This window comes from Dermacentor silvarum, chromosome 8 (genome assembly GCF_013339745.2).
Source record: "Dermacentor silvarum isolate Dsil-2018 chromosome 8, BIME_Dsil_1.4, whole genome shotgun sequence".
NCBI lineage: Eukaryota > Metazoa > Arthropoda > Arachnida > Ixodida > Ixodidae > Dermacentor > Dermacentor silvarum.
In genome coordinates, this window is record NC_051161.1 from 147,518,592 (window position 1) to 147,531,861 (window position 13,270).

At 44.5% G+C, this 13,270-nt stretch overlaps 1 protein-coding gene across 1 annotated transcript in view; it reads left to right on the forward strand.

Annotated features, from left to right (window-relative positions):
• Positions 1–350: 350 nt before the first annotated feature.
• LOC119461753 (uncharacterized) overlaps positions 351–13,270 on the forward strand; it is a 64,215-nt gene continuing 51,295 nt past the window's right edge. The window contains exons 1-4 of the mRNA XM_037723128.2: positions 351–567; positions 789–881; positions 1,540–1,689; positions 11,615–11,684. Of these exons, the coding sequence (XP_037579056.1) occupies positions 527–567; positions 789–881; positions 1,540–1,689; positions 11,615–11,684 (354 nt within the window). The 5' untranslated portion in view covers positions 351–526. The remainder of the gene's footprint in view (positions 568–788; positions 882–1,539; positions 1,690–11,614; positions 11,685–13,270) is intronic.

Below are 13,270 nucleotides of genomic sequence, written 5' to 3' on the forward strand. Positions count from 1 at the left end.
AAGGTCTCTTAGGTGTAGCTAAAGGGACTCCTGGGGACTCATGACATGAATGTCATGACATGCGTGTCATGTAGGTCATGAAAGAGCCTTCTATGTCTTGGTGCTCTCATGGTAGTTTCGTTAACTTGGTAGGCTCCCCGCACACTGCTTTGCATAACATGGATTCCCACAGGGCGTGGGATCTGCCGGCTTTTTTTTTTTTTTTTTCTACTATATTAAGGGGGGGAAAAAAAAAAAAGACCGTCTCTACAGAGCAAACAAAACCGAAACCGACAAAACATTTTTTTGTGGCGCCATCTGTTGTTGGCTCAGGGAAGCGGCCGTTCTTTCTGTTGATGACGCTACTTTGCCACTGCCGCAATTTGCCGCTCGCGCCACTCAGTTAGCTTTGGCGTTTGCTTTCGTCGGTGTTGTGCATTCGCCGCATGCGTGAAATTTCTTTGAACAGTTCTAATTCAGCGGAATCGGTATAACCTTGTTTAACTTACGAGCTTTATTGTTTGCGGTCACAATTTACGCTCCTAGAATGAAACGAAGCAATTTTGTGGTTGTACCGTGGTATAATAGGTAAGTTGCACGCTTCTACATACGAACAACGCACGCCGTGAGCTACCTGTTCGTTTCCGTTCGAGACGCGGGTAGTTTCTGCCTGCTACGAAACAAACTAGCATTGACGCTAAACTGTTCATAGGATCCTCAGGCACCCGCTGCGGTCCAACCATGCGGGTTTACTTGTGGCAGAGCTGACCTGCATGTTCGGTCCATGATAGACGCTGTCTTTTTTGAAGGCACGAATGGGAGAGGACGTACCAGAATCTCTTCAGCAGTTCGGCCGAGGATCAGTCTGCCGGGCTTGGAAGCGTTGCTGCGTGGCGTAGCAGGTAAGAGCCGTAGTGGACGACCATCTGCCATACCAACAGCTGCTGGTTTGCTCGATGTTCACAGGAAGACCATGCGGTTTCGGATACGAGTTTCGTTTAGGATTTACATTTAGAAAATGCAGAGAAAGCGGCTGTTGCTGTACCATGTTCAATCCGAGATACTGTAGTCAGCTTGTTCCACGCTTGCTGGCGAGATGCATGTAATGGAAACCTTGGATATTTTTACGTATGGTGGGCTATCACAAGTAGATGTCGAGTACAGTCGACCGGGAGCGCGCGGGTATGTTGTGGTAAAGATAAAAACGATGATGTAAGCTTGCCTTCAACGGCTCTGCCCTGACTGTTCAAGGATCGATGAATTTTCTAGCGTAGAAATGACGGAGTATATATGACTTCTTAAGGCACCCAGCAGTGGGGTGGGAGGACGATACACATAGTTCTACGTGTAATCGCACTGATCTTATTTGTATTAGTTTATGATACTGTAGACCCAAAGGCTGTTACAAGGTGAGTTAAGTATACTGTGAATACAAATAATAATACATGCATCTCAGGCAGATCGTTGAATGAAAAGCATCTCTTTTTGAATGAAAGGCAAATAATTTTGAATTCTGTTCTCGGTGACTCTGTGCACTTTGTTCCGTCTTCTTCTCCCCAGACTTTACAGCCACCTTCCTCGAGCCATTGAGGCCACGGCCGCACTGGTCCGGGCACAGCTGAGCGACAGCCGTCTGCAGAGTGGCACGTCCGATGCTGGCAGACTCAGTCCTGAGGAGCTCAGCTCTCTCTATGCTTTGGCCATAGTCAGGTGGGGCTACCAGAAGGTCTCCTGACGAAAGATAATGGTCGTTCTAAAACGTCACGGTGGCTCGGCGGCCATGGCGTTCTGCTGCTGAGCATAAAGTCAGCAGCCACATTTCGACGGGAACACGACGCTAGCATTCGTGTACCAAGCTTTGCGGGGTGGTCAAGATTTATTGGCAGTCCTTTGCTACGGCACCTACCATAGCCGCAGTGTTGCTATGGGATGCTAGTCTCGCAAATCAATCAATCAGTCAATCTTACCTTTGACAGCTACAATCTGATGGTGTTCGTATGAAGGAATGCTTACAAATGGAGATTTTGCAGTGAAGTGCATGTAGAACAATAATGTGCCTGTTGAGATAGCTGAAACTGATGCGAAACCCTCCGATCTGCATTACAGTCAAACTTTACTGTCAAGTTTAGCTAATTGGTACTGTGGTACAAAAGTTTATTAGAGCAAAATATTTAGGTAACTGATGCTTCTGCAGTTTAGGAATGGAGGTAGTTTCATATCATTCCAGAAAATCATTGTTGCCTGAGACACGAGAATGACTAACCTCATTTGCGATAATAAGTGAACGGTTCAGACTCATTCTGTTGAGTATGTGAGCGAAGCCAGAGTAACCGAAACGGTGCTGCCGTATATTTAGGGTTGTTCGTTTTCGGGTTTTATATTTTTTCAAATTCGGGGGGTAAAAATCGGGCGGTATTTTTCAAACTGATATTCGGGGAAAAATCGGTTTTTTTGCGAAACCATTCCTTACTTCGGGTTTTTTTCGGGTTAAATATACGGTTGTACTTATCAGAACTTACACTGAGCTTATCAAAACGTATCACGGGCTTTTTAAGTATAACACGTTAAATTTGGTGTTTCAAGCTGGTAATTGGGACAGACACCAGAGTATTATAGCAAATACAGTATACTACCCGAAATTTTGTGTTTGTTTGAAAATGAATCAGTGGTGTTTGAAAATGAATGAATCAGTAAACATTGACTCTTAGAAATTATACATTTTATTCTCGAAAATCTGGTCATCGATTTTTTACACGTCCTTGTTGACATACATTATCATCTGCATGCGCAACATGTCAGTCTCCATTCGAGATCTGTCCGGTCGTTGAACATATCTCAGCTGGGAGAAAGTTCTCTCCACATCACAGCTACCATTAGCTAGGCACAACAATGTCAGTGCAGCTTTTGCAAGCCTTGGGTAGCGAGAAGTAGAGTCATGCCAATACTCGATTAGTTCGACAGCTGGGTTTGTGGGGCTCGCTTCCAGCAAATACTGGTTGAACTCGTCATTAAGGGAATCTACATTGCCGGTTACGGACATGAACAGAGGTCGGTAGTCCTCAAATGACTGCCCCAGCAGACGCTTCTGAAACGGATCAAGGACGGCTCCCAACTTCCACAAAGTTAGCTGGTTTTCCTCTTTTTCTGAGACGTTCCGTCCAAGAGTGCAGCGCCATTTTGTGGCGAGTTTCGTGCAGAACTCTTCAGAACATGTTTTTACTAAATTAGCGCTGCGCTTGGGTAACATAGACAAAACAGCTTTGGCCTGATCGCTTTTACCGATCATCGCCGAAAGCTCCCCGACAATCTGCTGCAGCTTCACGTTTACCAGGTGATCAAAGCTGGGCATCAAAAGCTTCCCACTTTCAAGCGTTTTCTGGGCTTCCAAAAGTGGGCCGAGTGCATCTCTCATCAAGATTGCCTTCGCATAAACAACTTCTTTTTCAGAAAGTATCCCTCGAATAGCTTCCGCTTTGCTGCTATCATGCGAGCTTTCAGCAAGTTCTGTTAACGAGCTCCACATTTCTACGACTACCACAAGTGCCTTGTAGAAGCTTTGCCATCGATTCGGGACAACAGAAGGTGGCTTCTTAATGTCAGGTCCAAAGAGGCCATTAGAAGAACAAATTTCAGTGTACTTTTGGTAAAGCTTGTTAGCGTGCTTAAATAACGCTCCAAACTTGATCACTACGGATCGAACATCAGACATGCATGGTAAAGAAATGGCATGGTCAACACTCACATGAATAAGGTGTGCTATATCTTTCACATGCAAGATTTGGATCCCTTCAGCCTGACAGATTTCTCGAACCATCTTTCGCATGTACTCCGCTGAGTCTGTGGCTACTGCCACAACGTCTTTCCACGTCTTGCCAACCGTCAGGAGTGCCTTGCTAACTGCGCTGGCCACCGTGTAACTGTTCGATGCATTTACCCTGTCGACGTCGACCAGAACAACGTGCTTCTTCACGTTTTTCTGGCTATAGTAGCACAGGAGAGTGTTGATGGTAGGCACACCAGTGATGTCTGGGGATTCATCGACGATGACGCTCACTTTCACATCTCGCATATCATCGCGGATTTTCTCCATGTCCTTGTCAAAAGCTTCTTTCAGGTATTTCAGCCGAAGTCTTTGTCCTGTTGGCATGGTCTTCGCGGCCTTGCAGTATTTGCGTGCGAAGTCTCCCAGCGGTCCGTCCGCCTGGTGCATGCTTATTCCGCTGTACGCTAGGGCACGAACAAAGTCATGGATAACGCCGTCCGCTTCAGTTTCTTTCGCACGCTGTCTACAGGACATATCAAAAAGCGTCTGCTGAGACGTTCCCACAGTCTCAGCTTCCTTGGAAGCTGTCTTGAACTTCTTATGACGAGATGACATTAGATGCTCACGAATTCGGTCGTAGGGCTTCTTCGCTGGATCGGTGACCATCTCGGTGTTGCAATATTTGCACACTAACGTGCGGGTGCCTTCACTGTCTTTCGTTGCGATCTGGAGATCTTCATGTTCTTTACACCAGTCATCCAGTGTCTTTCGTTTTCTTCCCATCTCCACGCTGAAGTTTCCGGTGCCGCCTTATGTCCGCGACGGTGGCTTTGCGCTCACAAGACGCGCCTGGTAATGCTAAGTGAGGATGGCGATATGCGTCTCGTTGGTTAGAGTTCGCACCAATCAGAAGCCTGATTCACTTCGTCACAGAAAAACTGGAAGAAAACCTAAGAGACCAACCTTGGATCGCGTTTTGTTCACATTCTCTTCTCGTTCGTCTTTATCCCCACCCACTAAAAAACGTGACCCTTTTTAGAAGTTCTTCGAAAAAGAGCAATACCACAATTTCCAGAATTTTGCTGCTCCTGTCAAAACAGGATTTTGAGTGCAGTGGCTTCTTTCTTTCTTCTTTCTTTCGAGGTTTTTTTTTTTTTTGGGGGGGGGGGGGGGGAAGAAGGAGAGAAAAGGGCCCGAAACTGTCTGGCGTGAGGTGCCGACACCTTATCAGGCCCGGGGAGGGGGTGGGGGAGTATGGGGCTTGGCTGCCCGCTACGTCGGCGGCGGCGGGGGCTTGGCGGTGAGAGGAGGGTGTCGCGCGAGAGAGTGAGGGGCGTTCGCGCGGGGTTGGACGCTGGGGGAGGGTATGGCTGGCTTCTTCGTCGCTCAATCTCTCCCCCACCGACTGGTCACCCGTCCCTTCCGCGTGAAATTCTTGGAAGCAGGTGCACATACCCGAGACTAATCTGCAGTGGGCAAAGGGGCAGATTTCTTCTTTCACCCTAAATTTGTTCACAATGTACTCGAAGCGTGGCCGGCCTCAAACGTGTTTCCCACTTTCTTCTACGCTACAGGGAGGTTTATTCGGGGAGAAATCGGGTTTAACCCGATTCTCCTGAAACTTGTTCGGGGTGCAAGAATCGGGTAAAATCGGGTTTTACCCGAAAACGAACAACCCTACGTATATTGAGCATGAGGCGAGACGTCTTCATTTGCAAAGCCTGTAAAATAATAGCTGTCTACAAGTGTGCACAATATGCTAGCACAACGTGTCGTAATTGTTGCATTAAGATAGGGGGCAATCCTGCGGCTAGTGCACTCCCAAGTCGCTGTATTACTATACAAACACTGTCCTTCCAATGTTAAGGTTGTAATTTATAATACTCTGTTATTTTCTCTGATCAGCTATAATCACTTAGTTTCTGAAACCGTTGCCTTTAGAAATTAAAATGAATCAATCAGCCTTAATCTTTCCCCTACCCTGGGAAAAATGGCCATTTTTTGTAGGTTGCAGTAGATTTTATTTTCTGAAGAAATTATTGCACTCAAAATTTTATGCTATACATGAAAGCAAGCCAGAATTAATGCGCTTTTCAGGCATGCAACTTTTATTAAAAAGATTGGTGTCATAAAAAATATAAATCACCAAAAACAAGATTGTAGAATAAATTTCGACAAGACTTTACACTTCTATCTTAAAAGGAAAAAATGCAGAAAAAGTTTTAGATATATGAAATGTTTTGCTTTCTTATAGCCACTATCTGCAAAAAATCAAAGATTTTTCTTGAACACAACTTGCACTACAAAAATTTAACTGGAAGCCCTACATTTGTACGTTCCATGTGGCATAGCAGTTCCTCGATGTGAAACATAGGGGAAAATTGCAATTCTTGCAATAAACTGTTGTTTCCTTCTGGGCTTTGCTGTCATAACATTTCTTAAAGTTTGGCATGTCTCCATCATAGCTGACGTGTGCTGTACAGCTTCAGTTTGTGGAGGAGCACAAACTAGTGATGCATCCTAAGTTGCAAGCCACTGCCAGAGGCAGCTATTATTGCTTTCAAGTCCAGTGATTGTGCACACGGCTTCGGAGACAGTTAAAAAAAGTGCCGCAAACTGGGGAAAGAAAAGAAAAAAAACTTCATAAGAAACGAAAGTGTAGTTCTTCTTCTATACGTCAGGTAGCGCAGTGTGTCCGTGAGTGGCACGGTAGTTCTCGAAAATAGTGTTTGAAACGATTGTTAGCGGTCTAACAATGCCCAATGGGTGTGGTAGGGAAGCAGTTAAATATTTGTGATTGGTGAATGGACAACTATGGTATAGGACAACAGATGAACAAGGTGACAAATGCAATGCAGACTCTCAACGTGTTGTTGCCTTCTTGTTTAAAATGTTCTTCATACGTTTGCACTGCGAGATGTTCAGTATGGTTCAATAACTCACCAACAAGCCATAATTGTGCACTATATTCTCCTCGCACCACATGTCCTTCTTCAAAAAACTAAATCTGCTCTAACCTGTAGTTGTTTAATAGTCAGGGCACGGAAGCTCGATGAAACGCACGAGGCGCGGCGAAGGGAGCAGTGAAGAGAATGTTGACATCTGCCGCCGCTTTTTTAGGGGTGGCGCTACTGCTGCGGGACTGCTCTCCCTCCGGGAAGGCGCCGCGGGAGAGATTTCGCATCTCGCTTGCACGCCTTTTGTCCGCACACGTGGTAGTATAAATGTGTCGAGGTCCTTGTCGTGTTGCATGTGGCACTATCCCACGCAACTGTTGCGTGCCGCTGTGTGTTACTACGCAAGAAAAGAACCATTATTCCTGTACCCTCAGTTTCCGTGCGACGTAGAACGGCGTAAAGCATGGCTGAAAAACATTTCGCGACAGGGACAAGTGACAGAGGAAGCATGTGGGAGCCGAGGGACACGTTTTCAATTGGGGTGTTCGCTTCACTTCACCGACGGCCACACCGAGGAACTGTGTAAGGGGTTTAAAAGCAAATTGTTACAGCCGCTTCTGGCAAACTGGACTGGGACCTGAATGCAGCTGTGGAGCGGTTAAAACTCGCCTACGAGCCTCCGTCACGGACGCTAATACGATTTTAAAGCTGTTGAATGAGGCACTTCTCCGTGGCTTCACATCATGTAAATAAAGAAAATAACAATTGGCACAGCCTTCCTCGATCTTTTTTTTTTCTTTTCACCATTGCAATTGCTCTATTCACGCTGAACAACGTTTAAATATGCTACACATCGGCAATGTGTATGAATGTACAATCCGTTATAAACTGTCATCTACCCTATTTTCCTATAAAGGTGAAACTAACGAAATCTAGTAGAAAATCATTATACAAACCTATGTCATTATGCACGCATTTGTAAGAAGTTTCATATTACAGGGTTCTTTTTTTTTTCTTACCATTGCAAGTGCTCTATTCACGCTGAACAACTTTTTTTCACTGCATTGTCTTCACATAAATATGCCACACGCCGGCAATGTGGCTCAATGTACGATCCTTTATAAACTGCTATCTACCCCATTTTTGTAGAAAGGTGAAACTAAAGAAATCTCGCAGAAAAAGAAATATACATATACAAACCTATGTCATTATGCACCAACGTTCTTTTAAGAACGTTGATTATGCACGCAGTTGTAAGAAGTTTCATTTAACATTTTTTTAAAAGTTTTTTTTAACTAGCAAACAAGCACATAAGCGAAGCAAGTAAATAAGCACACTCAACAAAAGCGCCCACTGTATCAGCAATACTGCCTCTCGATAAAGAACTCGCCAGTTCTCTTGAACGATGGTCATATGGCTCGAAACCAGCGGCAGAGGTGCGCCGTCCAGGCCTATGTGAGCCTATTGGTGGCCAAATACCGACTCCTGGGTATATTGCTATATTTGCAGGCAGCGTTGAGATTTCATTGTACATTTTGAAAACAGACAGCACAACTCTTGCTTCAATAAAATGTAAATGTGAAGCACAGCCGCTGCGTGAAGCATGCGTACGCAGCCAAAGGAACACTCCCACCCACGTGTGCCGGTCCCGGAGCACTGGCGCTGCTGCGGTGGCACAGAGAACTAGGCACCTCACACCGGTTTCGGGCGACGTGGCCGGCCGCACCTCGTGCGTTTCATCGAGCGGCCATGGTCAGGGCCTGTGTTCACAGAACTTTTTACATGGCGGTGCTTCCTCATTGGCTACTCCTTGGCCACATGCCACTCATGGTAGCAATCTGATTGATAAGTTGATCACTACATGTATGGCCACTCGCAGAAGCTTTAGGAATACGGGCCCTGACCACTGGTTATTAAAAAAAGAAATTGATACAGCTTAGTGAGAGACCATTGCATAATAACCAGTAATGAAAAGCACCTGTTGAATTGCCGAGGAATCTTATGTTCTCTGAAAAAAGTTCTCTGAAATGAAGTAGTCAGTACTTGTTATAATGAAATGGGTTAAAACAGGCCAATGGATATTACAAAGTAGTTGCAATGGTTTGGATCTGCAACAGTACGAGCTGGAAATTTGGTGCACTAATAATTCGACCAACAAAGCAGGACCAACAATTGGGAGAGTTTGTATAGCTTCATCTTCAGAAATATAGCGCTAAACACAGTTGAATGATTGTAGCGCACTACTGTGGAAGAAGTCAATTTGTGTCTGAGTGTCTTATTTCACAGTAGCGCACTACAATCGTCCAACATGTGCAACCATCTAGCCCCAATCTTAGCTCTTCTAGCCAGCCACAGACTGGACTGAAAGAAGCAGCAAATTGGCACCTGTCCCGTTGCCGCTTTTGTTCTGGTATGTCTCTGATTGTGCTGTATTACTTAAAGGGACACTAAAGGCAAATATTAAGTCAAGGTAAAGTGATAGACCAGTGCTCGAGAACCTCTGAGGCATCAATGTTATCGCGAACAGAGCCTTAGTAATCGAGAAATTGAGGTAAACGCAGGACACGATTAGAGACTCCACCCGGGACATTTAAGTACTAGCCCGATGACGAAGGCGCTCCTCATTATAATTCTGTCACTAGTACTCAACCACTCGTAATAAACACATCATTGTATTGCATTGTAAGACGAAAGAAAATTCTACTTCTGCAGTTCTATTTCATTTTTAGAAAGAAGAACCGATTGATGTGACCCTTGACAACGACCCGGGTGGTCGAAAGGTTTTGTTTTCTCCTTTCTGCGCTACTCATGCTTTCACGTTTCAGTAGTTTCGTTAACGCATAGTGCTTCGCTGTGTTTGCGGACTCTCAAAACTCACAAACTGCAATTAGCAGAGAATGCCATGTCCGTGTGATGTTGCGGGATTCCCGAATGGTCTACGCCACTTGACCAAGAGCAGCTGCAGCGGTGAATCCACTAGCTCTGTCTTGGCTCGGTTTCACTGTGTCTGCATGTTTGCGAAAAAAAACGTCGCGCCGTCTGTCGGGTGCCATTTTACTTTGCGACTGCAGCAAAGGGCGGTGATGGTGTATGCAACGTCACCACTTCCCCGGTTGGGGGGGGGGCAGGAGATTTGAATTGTGATAAAGGTATTCAGACTCTTCAGACACAATTTTCTGGTAAACTAAGTCTTGGCACGAAACAAGTGAAGCGAGGTTTCTGGAACGGTATTTTAACAGTCCACGTCAACTTAGTATTTGCCTTTAGTGTCCCTTTAGAGGGGCACTAAAGGAAAATATTAATTCAAGCTAGATTGAAAGATTAGGCTTCTGTAATAATGAATTCATCAATCATAGAGCAAACAGCTTTTGTAAGCAAAAAAATGACGTAAACAGGAAATTGGAGTGGCGCCGCCTGTTGTGGACTGTGGTACTTCTCATGCGACATCAGCACTGGCTGATTTACAGAGACTGGCATAGAGAGAGGTCATGAGGATAGTGAAGATTACATCAACATTGCGTTCTGGCGCAGGCAGTTCAAATTGAGGAGCAGCAGCGACAGTTTTCTACTCAACAAAGTGATAGTCTGTAGAAAACAATGATAGACTTCTAGATGAATAATTTACCAATCTAGCTTGACTTATTTTCCTTTAGTGTTCCTTTAAGATGAGAACAAAGCAGGCCCAGCACAGGTGGCAACATCTTGATTGAATAGGCTGACTGGCTTTTATTGATGCGGTTTGCAATTTGCATGTCTCAACATCGTGCATATGATTTCTTGGCAAATGAAATGGAAAGTGATAGGCGTAACATAGGGAGGCTGGAAGATTGCAGTATGGATGACAAGCATGGGTATTTTATATTCCAATAGAGAATAAAGGAAGCAGGGGAGTTGTAAAGGTGATGTAATGTGTAAGGCAGATAACGGGTACTCCATTGAATAGTAACAATGTCAAGGGGAGAGCAACACGTGTTGGTTGAGTGCAACACAGGATTAGGCAATCTAATGAGGCCAGTAAATTTGCAGGCATATGATGGGGCTAGCTGACACAGGAATGGGTTAAAACCTTGCTGTAACAAATAAGGTGGAGATGAAATTACTTTGTTATATCCATTACATTGGTATAACTGTTGTCCAACCTCAAGCTGACATCACTAGAAGAGGAGATTGTCCCCATGGTTAAAAAGAAAATGGTGATGATGCTTTTCATATGTGCACGATGCCTCTACTTACGAGGAAGCTTTAGATCGGGGCCAACTCCGATTTCCCTATTCAAATGCACGTGTAACGTAGAAATGCTTTTGTGAGACAACCGCAAGACTGATTTGAATGAAATTTGTAGCATTTGAGAGGAAGCTAAATTCTAGCAACTCCAGGAAGAAGTATTCTCATTTCCTGCCTTGAATTTTGTGCAGAAATTGACGAAAATGGGTAAGTTTCAGAAATATAGAAATGTGAAGTTTACAAACCCATAAGTCTGCACCTAATATAGATATTGCAGTTCTGTAAACTGTATCTTGTAAGGAATCTCAAACGTACAAATGTGATATATGAATTTGCAGCTCACAAGGTTCTACAAAGTCTTACAAATCAGTGGTATATTTCAGAATGCTGCATAGTTCATCAATTTTGTCCACTTGATATTTATTATTAGGTGCACTTTACGCAATTGCAATATGGTTTTTTTACTGTGGAGTAAGCGTTGTAAACTTGACACTTGATATTTTAATTTTGCAGTTTTAAAGAAATGTTCTGAAAGAAATTATGGCATAAATTTAAAATCTGCTAACTAGAGTCACTAGATTTTAACCTTACTTTTCAAATTCAGGAAACTTCGTCAAAATCGGTGCAGTGGTTGCTGAGACAAATTATTTCTCCGTCCCCAGTTGTTTAGATAGGAACTACCGGGCTAAAACATACCCGTAACTATGCAGGGCAGTTTCTGATGGCATTCCTGTCAACTGATCTTTTGCAGGTTTGTTGGTGACATTGTTGAGCCTGTGAGGGGTGTGAAGAACATCAGTGCAAAGGAAGCCGCATTTCAGGTAAGTTTCAACAAAGCATCAGATAGTACTTTGTAGTGTGCATTTGTTTAAAGACTTTTTCACACTGTCTTCGAAACTCCTACGATCCTTCCAGATGAACTGGACTTATGATTGTGCCGTGTGTATCGTACTGCGGCATTTTATTCTTGTACAGTTGAACTTTCTTATGTTACATATGAGATGAAAATATTTTCATTACATTCAATATTCATTTTAAGCATTCATTCCTTATGTGCTGATATTGGTGACAACCATATTAGATTTACTTCATTATATACAGGTTCAACTGGGTGGAGTAGCATTTCTGTGCTGTGATTTCAAATTGAGGAAGGGAGAGAGGTACCATACTATTACTTGCCAAAGTTCTTGCAAGATGTAGTAATTTGTTTTTCTTAATTTCTCACCCAAAAGTACCTGCCCATCACATTGTGTTTGGAGCTGCGCTTTTAAATATACAATTCAAGATCTTTTATTTTTATTACAATCGAGCACCTGTGCAATGAAATGACCTGTATAAGGAAGGAATCATTCTGTCCTGATTCTATTCTGAGCTGGGCATTGTGCGACCTTTATAACAAAGTGACCTGTATAGTGAATGATTTCAGAGGCCCCTAGCACTTCATTATAAAGGTGTTCTACTGTGTATACTTATGCGGCTAGCAGTAGTCAACACTAGGCCTTGTTGCTATGTACAGTAGAACCTCATTCATAAGTTCTCGAAAAGCATGTGAGATGAGCGTTGTCGTTCTCCTATGGGTGTCTTGCGCTGGAGTTTGAGGTATAGTAGCGGCGCCTGGTGGCGGCGAGAGTAGTTATGTCTGGGTAGTACCAGCTTGGGTAGTATTGAGCCCTGGCTGTGGCGAAGCATGTTTCTAGCCAGAGTTCTACGTCGATTCGCACTTTTTTCAGCCCTGTTGTGAGTGCGAGAAGGCTCGTCACTTCTCAGAGCCCACATCGACCACGCTGCAAGCTGGCTGCAGCCTAGTTTAACGAAAACGGACACTCCGTTACGTGCCGTGGGGTGTAATGCTGGAAGCAGAAGGAATCGGCGACGCCGATCCGGAGAGACCTAGCTCAGCCGCGAAAAAGCGTCACCGTCGTTACTTCTGCGTCGTGAGCTGCCACGAGCAAGAAGGCCTGAATCCCAACATCAGATTCTACCGTTTTCTTTCAAGGCCTTACGAAGCGGAGCGTCAGGCGTGCTGCATAACTTCATTACTCCACTATGAGCAGCAGAGGTTTGAGAGTTAAATGTGCTCATCCTTGACCTCAGGCCAGCACGTTGAGGTAGCACAGCAAGGAAGTATTGATTACAGCACATCGATGTTCGAGCGTTGTCATTAAAAGCTACATCAAGCGTGCAGCGCACGATCTCGCGCTGCAGCGTGATTCGCACGTAGTAAGTTACTGTGAGCTCATATGCAGTGCATCAGTTATTTATCAGTTGTTAAAGGGACAGATGGCCGGTACTAAAGCGCAGGCATGACTACTTGTTTAGCGGCATGCAGTCAACAAATATTGCAGGAGGGCTGCCGTTTCGCGGCATGCTTAAGGAGCGCTGCCGTCGCGGCGCGTACGATCGTGCG